This window comes from Girardinichthys multiradiatus, chromosome 9, assembly GCF_021462225.1.
Source record: "Girardinichthys multiradiatus isolate DD_20200921_A chromosome 9, DD_fGirMul_XY1, whole genome shotgun sequence".
Lineage (NCBI taxonomy): Eukaryota > Metazoa > Chordata > Actinopteri > Cyprinodontiformes > Goodeidae > Girardinichthys > Girardinichthys multiradiatus.
The window spans coordinates 23,368,010-23,386,266 of record NC_061802.1 but is presented as its reverse complement, the minus strand read 5'-3'; the positions used below and the strand labels follow the sequence as shown (position 1 = coordinate 23,386,266).

Genomic DNA, 18,257 nt, shown 5'->3' with positions numbered 1-18,257 from the left:
TTGAGTATTTTTGCAGTGACAGACCCTTTAATTGTGCCATTCTTATTCAATAATATATTAAGCGAACAATGCTTTAAACCAGTGTCATTTTTTAACCTTTATTAGTGTTACAACCACACAGAGAAACATTTACAATGCAATTTTTCCTACCTGAGTTTCTCATGTTTGAATCACATGGACAGATTTGGCTTCTCTAACACACATGGTGAGCTCACTCTACTCTGCAGCGATTGAAGAGATAGCAGGAAAAAAAAAAAAAGAAAAAAAAAAATCCTCCAGAAAACAAATGTTTCAGTTTGCCTTCCAACATGCTCGGGACTTACTAAGAACCTGAGTCAAAAGTGTTTTATGTCTACAGCAATATGATCAAACCTGTTTCCTAGAGCTATAACAAAAACACAAGGCATTAAAAAAGCGACTTGTCTGTTGACAAAAAATCTCACATTTATTGTATTTGTTAAACAAGTGTTGAACTTTACATCAGTCTTAAGTGATAAGCCCCTTATGTTTACATAAAAAAAAAAACATGAGCTACAGTACAGCATGTATACCAGTGTGGGAAACTATTCACAAATTTCCCAATTTATTTATTTATTCATTTTTTGGAAAGATTTTAATAAATAAAATATTTAAACCCGAGCGGAAGAACCACATTTAAGATAAAAACTTTACTGTCGAAAGTCAGCAGAGTTTTCCCATCCCTCTGCTGTGACTGTTAAAAATGATCTATTTCAATCAAAATAATAACAAAAAAATGTGCAATGAATAAATCACCTTAACTGGGTTGTTGCAATCCCCTTCTACTAAAGCAACGCCACTTTGGCAAAATCCGACAAAGATATTCCAAAAGACAATATTAATTGAAATCATTAAAAGAACTAAACAAAACAGTGATCACAGGTTGAAAAGGTGACGCGTTGTTTGACTCCTTTCTTTTAATAGGCCTTTATGCTCAAACATACAACCTTGAATGAAGTGTTGGTACCATAAGCACGTTATAACATATGTGCAACTTTTACACAATAGTCTCTCAAATTTTAAAATTTTGCAAATAAAAGTTTTCTTTATAATTATGCCCCCCAACCCCATGAATTCTTATTTTACACTAGCAATACAACAAAATATATATTTGAACAGTTTCTCCTTGACAACGGTTCAAGAAACAGTTGAGAAAATATAAGGCCAGGGGCTTGATTGCTAGTGGTTATACAATCCAAACTTGACGGTGATGGGAAGCAGCCAGGACCTGATATTCCTTTTCTAACAGTCTGATCAGGAACATTTTTTACAAACATGTCTATGTCCTGGTCCAGGAGTGTTGAAAAAAAAAAAAAAAAAACAACAACAAAAATGATGGTTCAGCATGGATGTTGGGAAGTGTATGTACAACCTTTTGAGAGATAAATTGCTGTTTGGATGTCACCTGTAATGTTTTTTTTTTTTTTTTTCTTAGTTTTTATCTTTTTTAATTTTATTTTTATGTTTTTACACCTTCAGTTTTCTCAATAACTCAACAGCAGCAGCACATTTAAATACATTGTTGGCTTGTCTCTTAAAATTAAAATCTGAATCTCCGTTTTATGTACAGTCTCTTGAAAACATGTCTCTGCCGTTACTGTGCTGCAGGTCTCTGAGTCTGCAGGAAAGGAGATGGCAACACGGATGACAGAGGAGAAATCTGTAGATATCCAGCGTGCATGCGTGCGTGTGTGTGTGTGTGCGCGTGTGTGGTGGAACTTCTGGGCTCTCTTATAAAACAAAGCAAAACAAAACACTTGTCCTGCCTTCAACACGTGTGTCTTGAAGGAAGTCAGGTTTGTTTCAGGGAAGCAGGGTAAGGGAATGATTTAAATACATTTAAAGGCTTGTCACTAACTGCATCTGTCCTTGTACATCACCTTCAGGGATGCAGTCCTCTTTAGTAATTGGAATAATGTAGCCATCGCTGGTCCCTTGGCCTATGTGGTAATAGGCTTGGAGCTGTTGGCCTGCCCCTAAGTTGGGCATGCTTTTGTAGTAAACATCCTCATTCTCGCTATCTTTGGTGGAGGAGACATCCTCCACGACATCGGGGCTGCTCTCAGGGCATGGAGAGTCTCTAATATTGGGCATACTAGTGTATAAAGAGTCTCTATTTGGGGACTGCGGACTGTCATCGGGGTTGGTGGGTGTCAGTGGGCTGACAAAGGTATCAACTCCCCCATCGGTCCTCACCTTCTTCTGGGGTGGGTACAGAAGTGAGTGAGTCCGCTGGGGGATGAGAGGTGCTTCCAGCTCCTGCTGGTGGTGCAGGTCCAGGCCCACTGCATCGCCCACGTGGACCAAAGATGAAGCGTCAGCCACAATAGCGTCGTCTTCGCTGCTGCTGCCACCTACCACAGTCACCTTGGGGGGAGCCCGCTCCGTGTGGTGGTGATGGTGGTACAGTGGCGGCGGAGGCGGCTGCTGGCGGTGGGTTGGGTGATGTAAACTGGAGTGCTGTTGCTGTTGGTGGCTTTTGTTACAGGCACGCAGGTTGTTGTGCACAAGCTCGGAGATGATCATTTTCTCGAAGGCAGCGTCGTCCAGGCTGAGTCCGCAGTCTACTACCTGCACACTGTCACCAAAGTCCCCGTTACGGAGTGAGTAGCTATTGTTAAAATTACCATTTAGCGGTAGTGTATCCATTGCACTTGTATCCCTCACCACACTGTTCAGTGAATGCCCTGGAAACAAAGGAAAATATCAAGGGATATTACATTAGTCACCACAAGTAACCAGAAAAAGAGAGAACTAAAACGTTAATGCTGTTTAGGATGCAGTTTCATGTAAAAAAGAAAATAAAGTTAATTTAAGCCATGCTTTAAATCTGTTAGTTGGGCACAATCCTCAACATACAATACATAGACATGCAGTTTATTTGCAATGAGAAATTCTTTTATTTTCTCATGTATACATTTCAACTTTCCCTTTGAAAAATTACTATGAATAAGCCGGGCATTGTGCATTAAAGTCTGTCACATATGTGACAAAGCAATGAAAAAAGATCCCAAACAACATTAAGAAATAAATCCAAACTGGAATCACTACTACGAGACACAGGGCACAGTAGGATGTATGAGTATGAAGCAAAGGAATTAGCAGGCTATGACACATACACGATATCTAGCAATTAATAGAATTGACATGGAAAAGTAAAAGCAAATGTGGGGGAAATATGAAAAACACAGAAAAGGGAAAGTAGTTATGTATCAACATGGGACAGCCATCTTTTTTCTCACTACAAGGGGAGCCCACAAGCAGCACTCCACCATCACCACACACAGCAGGTGAAGGGACTCACTTTGGACAACTCACATCATGTCTGTCTGCTCAGGCTATCTGGTCTAAGAGCAGCTGATGTACAAAAAAAAAGTAAAAAAAAATGATTTATTGTAAAATGGAGAATCGCTCAAAAGAACAACAAAATGTAAGATAAAAGTCTTAACTGCAACAGAGCAAGAGCAAGGGTTCAGCAAATGAAACAGGCAAGCATTAAATTGCTTTTACGTTTGTGGATAAAATGGCAACAGATACTGTGCCTTGCAAAAGTATTCACACACCTTGATTTTGTTTTGGTTTTTATCTTATATATAACCACTACTTTGCATGTATTTTATTCAGTTTCAATGTTATACTGTTATACTTAACTGTGGGGCATGTATTTGTATCTGTCCCTTTTTCATTTGATGCCACTAAGTCCAGTACTATCAATTGCCTGTGTAGGTCACTTTATTAGAAAAATGGAAAAAAGCAGGACTGCAAAACTCCCAAGCAATAGAAGTCAACCTAAACTGATGCACAAGGAAAAATAATTTATCAGAGAAGCAGCCAAGAGGACCATGGCAAATATCCACAGCTCACCGCAAGCATGTACTCCGGTCAGAGGAGGCTGAGAATTTACCTTTTGGCAGCCAAAATCCTAAGTGGCAGAAAACTAACTGCATACATTTCTGAACACACAAATCCCAACTATAAAACATGGTGGTGGCAGCTTTATGTTATGGCGAGGCTTTTTGTTGCTTTTTCGCACAGTGGAATGGTTTAAAGAAATGTGTGATGGCCCTGTCCAAGTCCACACCTTAATGCAATTGCAAAGCTGTGACAAAACTAGAAAATTGCTGCACATGGATGTTCTCCATCAATTATGACTCAGCTTTAATATTTTGCAAAAAAGAATAGGCAAAATCGTCTGTTCTAAATCTGGTAGAGACATACCTCCAAAGAACTTGCACCTTTTATTTGAGCAATAGGTGAATCGCCTAAGCACTGACTCAGGGGACTGAAAAAAATATACAAGCCACACTTTTCCTTCAGGAAAAAAAAAACAAAAAAAAACTACATACATACGTGTGTGTATATATACAGTACAGACCAAAGGTTTGGACACACCTTCTCATTCAAAGAGTTGTCTTTATTTTCATAACTATGAATATTGTAGCTTCACACTGAAGGCATCAAAACTATGAATTAACACACGTGGAATTATATACTGAACAAAAAAGTGTGAAACAACTGAAAATATGTCTTATATTCTAGGTTCTTCAAAGTAGCCACCATTTGCTTTGATTACTGCTCTGCATACTCTTGGCATTCTGTTGATGAGCTTCAAGAGGTAGTCACCTGAAATGGTTTTCACTTCACAGGTGTGCCCTGCCAGGTTTAATAAGTGGGATTTCAAGCCTTATAAATTGGGTTGGGACCATCAGTTGTGTTGTGCAGGACGTGGATACAGTACACAGCTGATAGTCCGAACAATTGGGAAAACTTTGAAAGTGTCCCCAAGTGCAGTCGCAAAAACCATCAAGCGCTACAAAGAAACCGGCTCACATGAGGACCGCCCCAGGAAAGGAAGACCAAGAGTCACCTCTGCTGCAGACAATAAGTTCATCCGAGTCACCAGCCTCAGAAATTTCAGGTTAACAGCAGCTCAGATTAGAGAACAGGTCAATGCCACACAGAGTTCTAGCAGCAGACACATCTCTAGAACAACTGTTAAGAGGAGACTGTGTGAATTAGGCCTTCATGGTAAAATAGCTGCTAGGAAACCACTGCTGAGGACAGGCAACAAGCAGAAGAGACTTGTTTGGGCTAAAGAACACAAGGAATGGACATTAGACCAGAGGAAATCTGTGCTTTGGTCTGATGAGTCCAAGTTTGAGATCTTTGGTTCCAACCACCGTGTCTTTGTGCGGAGCAGAAGAGGTGAACGGATGGACTCTACATGCCTGGTTCCCACCGTGAAGCATGGAGGAGGAGGTCTGATGGTTTTGGGGGTGCTTTGCTGGTGACGCTGTTGGGGATGTATTCAAAATTGAAGGCATAGTGAACCAGCATGGCTACCACAGCATCTTGCAGTGGCATGCTATTCCATCCGGTTTGCGTTTAGTTAATTTATTTTTCAACAGGACAATGACCCCAAACACACCTCTAGGCTGTGTAAGGGCTATTTGACCAAGAAGGAGAGTGATGGGGTGCTGCGCCAGATGACCTGGCCTCCACAGTCACCGGACCTGAACCCAATCGAGATGGTTTGGGGTGAGCTGGACCGCAGAGTGAAGGCAAAAGGGCCAACAAGTGCTAAGCATCTCTGGGAACTCCTTCAAGACTGTTGGAAAACCATTTCAGGTGACTACCTCTTGAAGCTCATCAACAGAATGCCAAGAGTGTGCGGAGCAGTAATCAAAGCAAAAGGTGGCTACTTTGAAGAACCTAGAATATAAGACATATTTTCAGTTGTTTCACACTTTTTTGTTCAGTATATAATTCCACATGTGTTAATTCATAGTTTTGATGCCTTCAGTGTGAAGCTACAATATTCATAGTCATGGAAATTAAGACAACTCTTTGAATGAGAAGGTGTGTCCAAACGTTTGCTCTGTACTATATATATATATATATATATATATATATATATATATATATATATATATATATATATATATATATATATATATTTACATACATATGTGTGTACATAGTTTTTTTTTTTTTCTTTTTCCTTTGGCAACTTCATTCTGGTACACTTTCTGTCCATTAGTTGGCAGTTTGTGTACCCAGAGCTGGGAAAGGTCAGAGATTGCCCACGGCCCGGCACTTGGCATCCGTCATTGTAACAGCTCCCATTGAGACCCGGGTCATTGGGAGAACAGCTCAGGAAAATACAACCACTGCAGAGGTCAGACGCGGTTATGTTAGGAATGTCTCAAAGCATAGAGGTCATGGAAAGCAGCCCTAAGAAATCCAAATATTTTTTATGTCACGATTGAGTGGCGAGATAAGAAGAAATATGTTCTCTGCAATGACTGGTTGAATAATAAAATTTAGAGCACTAAAGGAATTCATGTTTAAAAATGGTCTCTAAACAAAAATAAAAATAAAAAACGCAAAAGGAAAAAGACCAGTTTTAATTGACCAGTCTTTCAGAATCTATTGAAAGTGAGGATAAAAAGTTCTGAAAGAAAAGAAAGAGAAAAGGAACAGCTGCTGCTGTGACATCTATGCGTTAATGCCTGCTAGGAGGCAATTTAATGTCCAGACAGGTGTTGTCTGAAAGACTGTGACACAAATAATACTGGACACTGAGACCGCTCAGTCCCATACAAGGACAATGAGGACAGACAGTTGAGAAAAAAAAAATAAAAGGAAAGGAAAGCATTTTTAATAAAAGGTTACTTTCTGTCATTAAAACCAAGAAACACATTTCTGGTCAATAAAAAACAAATAAAGAGAAAAGCAGTGTAGTGGGCAAATTCAGGACAAATCTATCAGAAGTTGAAAGATTACTTCAAAAGACCAAATTGAACTATTTCATTTTGCTATCAGATTCGAAGAAGAATTTAGACGGGTTATTTTGTGAACCACTTGCTCTCCACTTCAGTGTGTGTTAATGGCCTAAAGTAAACCAGTGATTGTGCCAGGGGTTTGGGTTGTTTTAAATAAGCATGCTGAAAAAAATTTACATTTGATAGGCAAAGTTAAGTTTTACTCCCATACTTGTCTCTCTGAAGGTCACTAAAGGGAAGCACAGGGGAAAAGCACAAAACATGACAAAAGATGCCACTTCAGTTTCAAAAAGGAACGGCACATACAAAAACATCACAGCCTTACCACTGTTATAAATACTTCAATACCAGATTATGCCTGTGCATAATGCCTGTGCATAATCTGGTACCAAATATAGCAATTATATATAGATAACTTAACACAATGCATACAGACAAATCTACATTTATTAGCATCCCTGGTAAAGATGTTATAATGCTTTAAAATATAGTAATTGTTATATTTGAGTTGCATAATCTAAAACTGAAATATGTCAATAAAATCTAGCCAGTAATTTAAAGTACATTTACTTTGTAGAGAAAAATCCCATTCAAAAAAATATATTGTTTCAGGCAAAATCTGCTATGCCATGCCTATTTGCACCCTGAACAACTACTATGAAATTAAAGTGAAGCATTTTTGAAATGTGTGCATCACACTGAATTCTTCAACATTGTATAAACAAGAGAACACACCAATCAAGAAAGGCATGTGTGTATTGGTCCTTATTAGTCAAAAAACTGCTGCAAAAAGTGTATGACTTGTCACCCTCATCTCTTAGCGGCTTTTCAAAATGGTAAAAAACAAGAGAACACATCATTTATATAAGGCAGATTGGCCACAAAAAAACTATATGATATGACTTAGAAATCCTGTTCTCTGAGCCTCTCTTATAAACTGGAGATGAAAAACGACATACCTTTATAGATCTGGAAATTGTTAAATAATATATATATAAAAGAACACTGGAATTGAAAGGTTCCGTGCTGAATGAGGACCCAAGTTTGTTGCTACCACACAGAGAGGAGAATTGTAAGAGGAATAAACTTTTTTTTTTTTAAGCGATTCTGCTACTCAAATAAATACATTTATTTTAAAGGTTTTTACACATCTTTACTAGGCATGCCAATAAATGTGAAGAGCGCTGTAAATTCTTGGAGTTTACCATGTTTAGGAAGTAACACAGAATGAGATTCATTGCCTTGTATGTTCATGGAAATAAATCTTAATCTTAATCCAGTTTGCACTACAGCTTCAGGTCTACACCACTGTTTACATTATCTTGAGGCAGAACGTACAGTATCTCTTTCCCATCTTAATCATCAAGTCCTATTAAGAGAAATATGAGAACACAGAGGCTGGATCTAGGTAAACCACAAAGATCTCTTTTGTGCATGACAAAATGTGTGTGTATTATTCTTTTTTTTCACAGAAACACATAGGATCAGCACTACATTGAACCTTTAAGACAGTGATTTAGATAGAAAGATGATACTGCAGAACATCCTGCGATTCATTTGACCTTCTGAACACTACTAAAGAGGTCAGTGAGGATGGGGGAGAGAGAAAAAGAAAATGGTGAAGAGAGAAGAAAGAAGGCAGAATGCAGGTGAAAGAATTAGATAAGCACACCTGGTGAGTTAAACACTGGAGCTGTGGGGGTGTTACACACGACTGTCTCAGCCAGTAAGGTGTTATAAGGGTTGTTAGTGCCTTGTGGTCGCAGGAGAGGGTTTGTTAGTAGATAATTCCCAGTCATTCCTGGAGTGGCAAGACAGAGGAGGAGCAGGTAAGTTTGGCAGTTGACTGAAAGTTTCACGGAGAACAAAAAAAAAAAAACAAAGAATCTGACTTCTTAGGGGATGTAAGCCTAAATCTGAAACTGAGGTTTTTCTTAAAATTTCTACTGAAGAATTAGGAAATCAGAACATTCCTGCACACATCTTCTGCTGCTGTGCCCCCCTAAACCCCCCTTTTCATTTAAGTGTGTTGCAAGTCCTTCCCAACCCATTTATTTACAGAATAATTTTCAAGCAACTATGCTCATTATTACATTCTGTCATAAGCATGTTTCATTACTCACTTTTAGTTATTATGTTGTGCAAGCATCGTTTTTCAAAAAACTGCATCTTGGTTTTTCTGTAATTATGCCAAGGTTTTACTGTTTCAACTTCCTCTAAATATAACTTCTACTTTATGACAGGCAGGACAATTATGCCAGTTTTTTTTTTATTTATACAAAAAAATCAGTTAAGGTTAAAATTTAACCACTATCTTCCAAAGCCTAATCTACCTCATTTTTCTTGTGAGCTCGCAGTGCGTCTTAAGGATCTGAGGTATTTCCACTGCCATTTATCACCTCCGTTAAATGCCATCTGTCATATTGAGAAGTCTCCGGGGATGTTTTTAATGACATGGAAGTGCTTCTAGGAGATAGAGCCTTCCTTCGGTGCACTAATTCTCCAGGGTAACTACTACGCCCTGGAGTGATCAATATCCAACCTTTGCATTAACATCTCCAGGAAATGGTAGCACTGAGGGGCAGAAAAAAAGAGCCGTACCTCTACATTGTTCCTGATGTATCATCAAGTCAAAATGTCCTCAAAGTGTTCAATGCAACGTTCTATCTTTTGGGGAGTGACATCAAAAAGGAAAAATGGGAAGGCAAAGAGTGGCAGTGACAGAAGTCAGAGAAGGGAAAGCTAAACCACCTTGGTGTAAACCCTCTTTTCCCTTGCATGCTTAGAAAACCATTTCAGAGGCAGCAGAAAGCCTAACATCACACTAAGCACTCTGGGTCAGCCAGAGTTGAACATCATCTTCTCATCATCATATTTGTGCTGAAGCTAAATAATAAATGACAGTTTTTTTCCCGCCTCCCCCATAAATCTCTCTATTCAGGAACAGAGGTCACCTTCTTTGCTGGGCAACAAATGGCCTTTTGCTACATGTTTTGATCTTCTGAAAATAAAACTTTTTACAACCATTTTAGTTTTGCCGATGTTTCCCCTGGGCATGAACTTTAACAGCCAGCCTTTAAATCAACAAAGCATCCAAGTCCCAATTTGAGACTGAGGCTAAACGTAGGAGTGACATTGCAGGATTTGAGGGAGATATTTTTGTAATGGTGAGCTTGCAAAAGAAGGAAACTTCACTCTAAGGCCTTCCTTTTTTATTAATGCTTCACATGTGCTGCCATTTCAAGACGAAGGCATTTACTGCCTGGACCTTCTATTGTGTTGTGATCGCTGAAAGTTGAAGGTGATATTATTAGGAGAGTGATAAAATTCGTGAATAGTTGTGGAAAGAGATGAGGAGTGAACTGACCTTGGTTAAGGGTGGAGGTGCTGTTGATGTCACCTGAGATAAAGGAGGACTCAGATTGCTTTCTTACGGTGTCATTCCACATTCTCCTGATACGACTCTGTCAGGTCAACAAGGGATAGTCATTAGGACTTTAAACCAGTCCGCTCACCTTTCAGAACAACTTTTATTTTATTTCCTAACCCCCTACACACAATAAGGTGAGGGCAGTACTGAGGTTACTTTTTTACTATTTTGTTTAGAGATGTACCCGTAATAATTTTTGTCACTAATTTCCAAGCTTTTGTAAAGCTTCAATCTGTGGATACTAATTATAGCTGAATCAAGTTTCTCTTTAAGAACTATAAGATGACAAAACAATAATATGTGTTCATCCACATATATGAGAAACATAAATGTCAAAAACAAGGTTTTACTAATATTTTAATACAAACACAAAATGATTACAGAGTTTACATTTTGAACTGTCTTAAGAATGTTTTATCTGTGGTTAGTGTGGTAGTACTGACTCTAAAATTTTCACAAAGCCATCAACATTTTCAAATGTATCGTTGTCCAAGATGGCGATAGAGGTTGAAAGCTGAAAAGGAACAGTGTAACATCCCTGTGCAGCCTTCCTATTATTTACTTTAAGTCTTGCTCTCCCTCACTCTTTTGTAGCCTAAGTGAAACCGCAGAGATATCAACAGAAATCAATCAATTGGTCAAGACTTAAAATATTAAAAATAAAGAAATACATGTTCTGTTGAGAAAGTGCTTTGCCATAAGTAAAATGTTAAACTGTAGTAATATAGAACCATTTAAAAAGACAATAAAATGTCACTAAAATAATATAAGATTATAAATTAATAATATGAGCCAAGTAAAAATACTTTGCTCAGTTGTCAATTAAAAGTGAGTGAAACCAAATACCTCACACATAGTGAAAAACATTTTTTTGTCTTCTTAGCCCAGGAAAAGAACCAATACCAAGAGTCATTTATATAATCTATGTATGATGATATAGTCTATGTATGATGCGTTTTTAGCTGCAATTATTCCTTCAACCATGTGGCTGGAGGATGAAGTGTGACATCATTGTCTTGCTGTAACCACACCACATCTGGGGTATTATCTACTAAAGGCTTTTGGTCATTTACAAGAAATGGATAGAGCAAACCTGTACATTTTTTTGACCTGCAGCTCTCCCTGCAGTAAAAATGTACCTGTTTTCAAAGAGTGCAATACTGTTTCCCATGCACATGACATCAGTGAGAAATAAAGATAAAAGCAAGTGCTAAAGGGAAATAACAGAAGAAAGGTTCTCATGCAGCACAGCAGTTTCCAATTGGTAAATGTGGAATAATGTAACGTCTCTTGATGTAATTCTGAAGCTCAAAAGCTGAATGTGTTTTTTTCCCAGAATGCTTGAGATGGATAGAAACGTTTCACCTCTAGAAGTATTTGAAATTGTATGTCTCAAAAATGGATTCAGATTATTCATTTTGTTTTTACCAATGGCAAAACATAAACATAAATAATAACTTTCACTTAGTACTTGTCAATTTAATCATGAAATAATTTGGGGTATCTGACTTAGTTGAGTTTTGCTCAGGAAGTGTTTGCTTATTAAATGTTTAAATCAAACTGGATATTGAGCAACAAAATGCAAATTTTTTCAGTATTTTTGGTCATACATGTCTGTCCTAACCCTATCACTTAAAAAGCAATGCCATTAAGATGTTTTTCTACTGTGTTGGTATCAATAAGGTAAAGCAGGTCCTGTCTCACACTGATGAAAATTTTGGCCACATAGCTCAATTTTTGTACTATCAGGTTATAGATGTTTGTTTTACATGGTCTTAGAGTTGTTGAAGAGCCTTTTAGTAAAATACCAGGACGATTTCTTTTAGTGAGTAATGGCTTCTATGTGGCCACTCTACCATAAAGGCCTGATTGTTGGAGAGCACCGCTAATGCTTGCACCTCTGTAAAGCTCTATCATCTCCAGGAAGAAACTGAATCTCATTTATCATGACCACTGGCTTTCTACTTACCTGTCTGACTGAGCTGTTTTGTTGTAAAGTTTCTTGTCCTGGATGTCTGTTTAACCTACAATGTTTGTCGGATCTTTGGACACTTTAAATGCACTAAATGTTTGGTATTTCACCTCAAACTAACTTTACCATAAGGTGTTTCATACAAAATTTTAGACCTTGCTACTTGGTCTTTTTGCATACACTGTAAACAGTGTTAGTTTATGCAATAAAGAAATGCAATAGTCTTTACTATGTTCCATTACATCAATGTCAGCAAGAAAATACTGTATCTCCATTTTTGGTCATTATCGTTTTCTTGTGAGAATCAATTCAGTTGATTAAATTTCACGTCTCTGTGGTTCCATTGGAACCAATTCATCCAGTGGATGAATTGGCAAGATATATCATATAATGATTTTTTTAAAGCATAATCACAATCCCAGTTTTAGCACTATTCCCCATTGTAAAAACAAAGCTATTAAAGAACAACATATGGCAGAACTATTAAACAGTCAACATTTCTCAACAGATTGTATTTCAGTTGGTGCTTTCTTGCTATTTTGAGTTCAGTTTCAGCTGGCATTTAGTAAAAACATGATCAGCACCACTCTTTGAAAGTGTACTACACATAAAAGCTAAAGGAAAACGAAGAAATCAGATTAATGTGTTGAACAAGAACATAGAACAACAACAGCTGTTTTTATTATTTTAATTTTTTTTAGAATTTAAAGTAAATAAATTGTTTTAGCCATCTAAAAAACAAAATTACTGTCATCATAACAGATCTTTAGATGCTGAAATAAACTGAATCCATTTTTTTCATCAATACGAAACATAAAATGTTGAAAATCTGAACCATCTTGAAAAGTTTGTCAACAAAGCAAATACTCAAGCTCAAGGATTTATATTAGTGTTAACATTGTGCCTTGTGAGCAGCTCAGCGTAGAAAACATTGCGTTGCACAATTGGAGTCTTACTGTGTAAAGCTGCTGGTCTACCTGTGTACCAGAAGAGTAGCGTGCGCTGGTCCGTGCGGTGGAGGTCTTGGCAGACCCGTGCGAGCTCTCCGTCGGCAGCCCGCCGCAGCAGTACGTGTGGCGGAAGCACTTGCTGTACTCTTTACGGACCTGCATAAGCAAAGAGCTGGTGTTTACACAGACTGTTGACTTTAAATATGACTTAGCCTGAGATATCACGGTGAGCAGTGTTTGGTCTTTAAATCAGCATGCGGTGCAATTTCAAAAATGCTGGAATGCCAAAAAGGAGATGCCTTTCACCTTGAAGGACAAATCTCTGAAATTAGAGTGTAGTGTGAAAGAGGGGCTCACTTTTTTCTGAAGAAGGCAGTGGAAAATGAAGATAAACATTCCTTGGAAGGTGTTGAATATCGTGAACAGGTATGCCATGACAATGGAGGCCTCACTTATAAAGAAGAGGCCGAAGGACCACGTGAGACCAAGCAGGCACAGCAGGGCGAAAGCTCCCATGACCCAAGACCTAAGAGATGCAAAACAAAGACAAAGAAGCAAAATCAGAGAAGAGATTTAACTCGAGGGATGTTCAATGAATGAGTAATGACTTACAATTTTTATTTTCTCATATTGATCTTGGAGGAAAATCTTGAAAGATGTTTGTAAACCAAGAGACAGGGAAAACACAAAATGGCAAAAACATGTATGCAATCCAATCACAGACCTAACAATTTTGTTCCCACTCTTCCCTTCTTCTCAAACTTTCCGTCTAAACTCATCAGCAGTTTCTGCCTTCAGACAGACAAGATGGAAGGAAAACCTTGATCTGTTTTCTGTAAATAGCTTTTTTATGTGTTTAGAACATACCAAGCAGCAAATTCAGAGAGCAGAGCAAAGCACATTTGAAAATAACTTTAAAAGAAGAAAAAGGCTGCTGAGACACACTAAATATTAATCTGGCTTGTGTATTTTTTTAGAACTGGAGGAGCGAGGCAGATGTGGAAGGTTCATGGGATTTTTTTATCCTGTTTGTGTGAAAAGGTCCAGTGAAGCCTTCAGACAGCAGCAGTTGTCACAGTTCAGTGGTCAAACACACAACAACAACCACAACACCAGATTGATGAAAACGGTGAAAGTGACCAGTCACAAGGGTGGATGGATCAGAGGCTTTAAAGCTGCAGTTTGGGAGAGAATGAGCTGGCAAAACAAAATAAAATATGGAGAAAGAGAAAGAGAGAGAGAAAAGGAAAGAACGAATAAGGCAGAGTGGAGAGAATAAACTAAGCTGAAGAGGAGAGTTTTGGCCAACATGTTCTTACTTGATAAAGTGTTTATTATCTTCATAGCTAGAGAGCATGATAGCGGGAAGAAAGAAACACAATTAGATCAGAGCACAGAAGAGCGCGGATTAGTTGGCACTTGAGTGTGATATTTTCAACTTTTTGATCCAAAGGAAATCAGGGGAGGTAATAAAATTTGGGTATAACAAGAGTCAAGATCTGGATGTTTTAATTTAATTACCAAATATTCCATCTTAAAGAAAACCAAATGGTTAGAACACATCATCTGCAATGTGAATTTGCATCTATGCTACTGATGAGTAGGTGGTGGGTGTGTGGATAACATTATCTGAGGTGCGTGGTAAAAGCTTACCCAGGCAAATCTGTATTATAGTAGCCGTCACAAACGCGATAATTACTGGTGTGGGTCGTAGAGTGGAGACAGAGGTAGAAGATGAGAGGAGAAAAGAAAGCAGAGGGCCTACGTTAACTTTGCGTTCGCATGCAACATGCAATAGGCACTGTGCTAAAGTGACTTGGAGAGCAAACTCTGACAAAAAGAAAACAAAGAAAATGACCACAAGGAAAACAATAATTAGCATAAACAGTATAAACAATCCTAAATGAAATAATTTCAACATTGAGGAAGAACATTTGCACACTTCTCTCAGTAATCAGGGTTCAAAAAGTGTTGTCTGCTGTGGTTTACTTGATAAGGGAGTAGTCTATTCTCCCTGATTGCAGTTTTACCACAAAGCTGTAATTCTGAAAAAAAAAAACTAGAAGGGGAAAAAAAACAAAAAATTGCTATAAATAGCAGGAGAACTACTCTTACAAAGAGTGGTTGCAGTTTGACTGATTACTGTAATAGTATGATTGTGTAAGCTGGTATTTGTACAGCAACAAACAAGACCTTAGAACCTCAAATAAAAACTATCCTCAATTCTGTAGCACCTATAAATATTGTTTTATTGACATGTAAAAAAGATGAAAAAAGGATCTATTAGAGAAGAGAAGAAGGTTAGCAAGCTCGCGCATTTCCACTGTACCCTACCCTTCCAGGAGCTAGCGGTGAATAGTTAAGCCTACAAAGTGTAGATCTCATGTTCTGTGGGCAGTGGTTTTGTTGTGTGGAGCACAACAAAAGAGCACAGAAAAGCTCAGAAATTGTGTGCAGACACTACAAGGGATAGGTCCTGTCAGAGGCAGTGTGTTAAATGTCAATTCTGAGTAGAACATTTAAAGATTTGGCCACAAAAAGTGCCTTTGCTAGCTTTTCTAGCACTTGGTTAAAGGGATAGTTTGGATTTTTAACTGAGGTTCTGCTAAAAGGTTATATACAGCTAATATGTTACCTGCAGTAGATAGCACCCTTGTATTAATATGTATTAATTATCACACAACATCTTGTGATTTTACAACAGCTAAATATCGAGCATACAGTCAGTCTTTGTGAAATGTTATCCAGTTGCTGTCTGCAGACACTGGTGAAGTAAATGAAAGATACAATGAGCTCTGAATGTGAAGGGATGTCCTTTAAGCTTGATACTGTTATGTCTATAGCCTAGGGCCTCAAAATCCAGTCCTCAGGGACCAGAGTCTTGCAACTTTTAGATTTGCATCTCCTTTTGACACGAGACTCCAAGAACTTGAGTTTGAGATTATTTTGTGATTTACATGATTCAAGTCAACCCGGTGAGATCCAGGACCGTGTGTGCTTTCAGACCATGCAGGTGGGGTCATTGAATCAAAGGGCCGTGGCTTAGAACTCAACAAAATTGAGCAATATGCATCAGAAAGGTGTTGGGGATTCCCCCTATGTTTGGCTAAACTATGTTTTAATACACAAAGAGTTGTGTGCGCCATTGTCAACATTTTATTATCTGCCTCAGGTTATGCTGATCAGCTTTGCAGGCTTAGCTGCTGTTGCTGTATTTGCTTTGTATCATATCAATTTGTCACACTTGTTCTGCCATCCCATGTTACCTTTACAGCTCATGGTCATTATGGGGTTGCAAATACTTCCTAAGGTAGACCAGAGGCATAATATTGGTGGGTCAATCTTTTGTCAAAACAAATTATGTAAATCCTTAGTTGTTTTTTTTTTTTTTAAAGATGCTGCAATAGTGTAAGCCATTCATCTCATTTTGTGAGCTTGATGTATTGTTACACCCCTCAATATTGATTACACACACCTTTTAAAAAGAACATTACTTCAGAAATCCTGAACTGTTCCTGTAAAGGTTAGAAAACATCAAGCCAGAACATGTAAAAAAAAAAAACAAGACCCCATTCTAGAGAACGATGTTAACATCACTCATACAAAAAAAGAAACGTCGTGTTCAGTATATATGACGTTTGACTTACTTTATGTTCTCTAGTCGACTTGAGTCTGGTTTCAGGGTGGTAGAGTGCTTCACCATTTTGTACATCGTGATCACCAGGAAGATGAGATTGAGCTGTCAAAACAGAGTAATGGCAGCGTTAATTCATGAAGATTTATGCCTCAACATAAGGCAGACAGAGAAAGAAAAAACTGTTAATTTGTCTATGAGTATTAAAAGCGGAGAGCCTTCAACTCTCTGCATGTCCACAGACTAATCCAATAAACATCACTCCTGCTAGTCTCAGACAGGCCGACTGGCGCCAAATTTAGTGTCATTCTATATCAATGAGAGCATGAAAATACATTAAACTCCATCAATCTGGGGGAAAAAAAAACAGCAACAGCTACATGGCAGTAATCTTGCAATGTCAGAAGGGAATGAGAAGTAGCAAGAGAAATAAGAGAGGCTCTTGTTGTACAAAACAACCACATATCATTTTATGCACATAGTGAAATATTATAAGGTGGAACCAGCAACAAAAGGCTTGGGGGAACATGGTATATTTTGTTCAATTCTCTCAGGTGTCCAGATGAAAAGAAAGAGGAAGGGATAAGAAGAAAGAGCTTGCCTGTTTTAACTGATTAAATCTTGGGAGAGGAGGGAGCACATATCAGGCTGAGACAGGGATACTATGAGCTGTGTTTCTGAACACATTTATTTGGGTACCTTAAAAAATCAATAGTTTTATTTAGAGACACAAAGGATGGATAGTCCAGCAAGGGGCTCCTCCAAATAATTTACTTCAAAATCATTTATTCTGGGGCAAACAAGTCCTCGACACAGCATGTACAAGCACTCACAGCAGATGTACCAAACTGTGTTCGCACTGAAGGCCACCCATGTATAAATAATGTCAAGAAATGTCTGAGAAGAAAGAAAACAAGAGGTATGCCTGAAAGTATGTCAATGGTTCAAACAAATACGGCTATTAAAAAGAAAGCAAACCGCACAAAATAAATACATTTGCATTGACAAAAGCTTTTATCCAGGGGAGCCTCACAAATGGTGCATTTCAACATGAACGTGTTATTTTTAGAATGCTGGAAAGAAAAATGAGGATGAATTGCCAATGCGAGAGGACCTTTGTGAGCTGGACTCAGACCACAGCCATTTGCTCTTGAGCAGAAATTCTGAGTGTTGTGGTGCACACTGCTATCAAAAGGCTGCCTGTGATCAATACATTACCCCCTCCACATGCAATCAACTCGCAGAGCCACACACAATATAAGCCAGGCTCTAAAGAAAGGGATGGCAAGAAAGGGATGAAAAATAAATGAAAAAGAAAGAAAGAGGTATGGGGGAAGTCGAGATCTGACTTTTATATCATACACAGGTCCAAATCTATGTTTTTGTTTCGCAGCTCTCAGCCATTATTTCTGCCAGCCGTCTGCATGAGTAAGACAGCGGGGGTGGGGAGGAACAGGTGGGGGAGGAC

At 38.3% G+C, this 18,257-nt stretch overlaps 1 protein-coding gene across 1 annotated transcript in view; it reads right to left on the bottom strand.

Moving 5' to 3' along the window:
* Positions 1-1,321: 1,321 nt before the first annotated feature.
* adgrl2a (adhesion G protein-coupled receptor L2a) overlaps positions 1,322-18,257 on the bottom strand; it is a 155,454-nt gene continuing 138,518 nt past the window's right edge. Inside the window, exons 19-25 of the mRNA XM_047374519.1 lie at positions 16,803-16,894; positions 13,513-13,681; positions 13,183-13,311; positions 10,171-10,267; positions 8,476-8,604; positions 7,015-7,032; positions 1,322-2,705 (exon numbers count right to left, since the gene is read on the bottom strand). Of these exons, the coding sequence (XP_047230475.1) occupies positions 1,858-2,705; positions 7,015-7,032; positions 8,476-8,604; positions 10,171-10,267; positions 13,183-13,311; positions 13,513-13,681; positions 16,803-16,894 (1,482 nt within the window). The 3' untranslated portion in view covers positions 1,322-1,857. The remainder of the gene's footprint in view (positions 2,706-7,014; positions 7,033-8,475; positions 8,605-10,170; positions 10,268-13,182; positions 13,312-13,512; positions 13,682-16,802; positions 16,895-18,257) is intronic.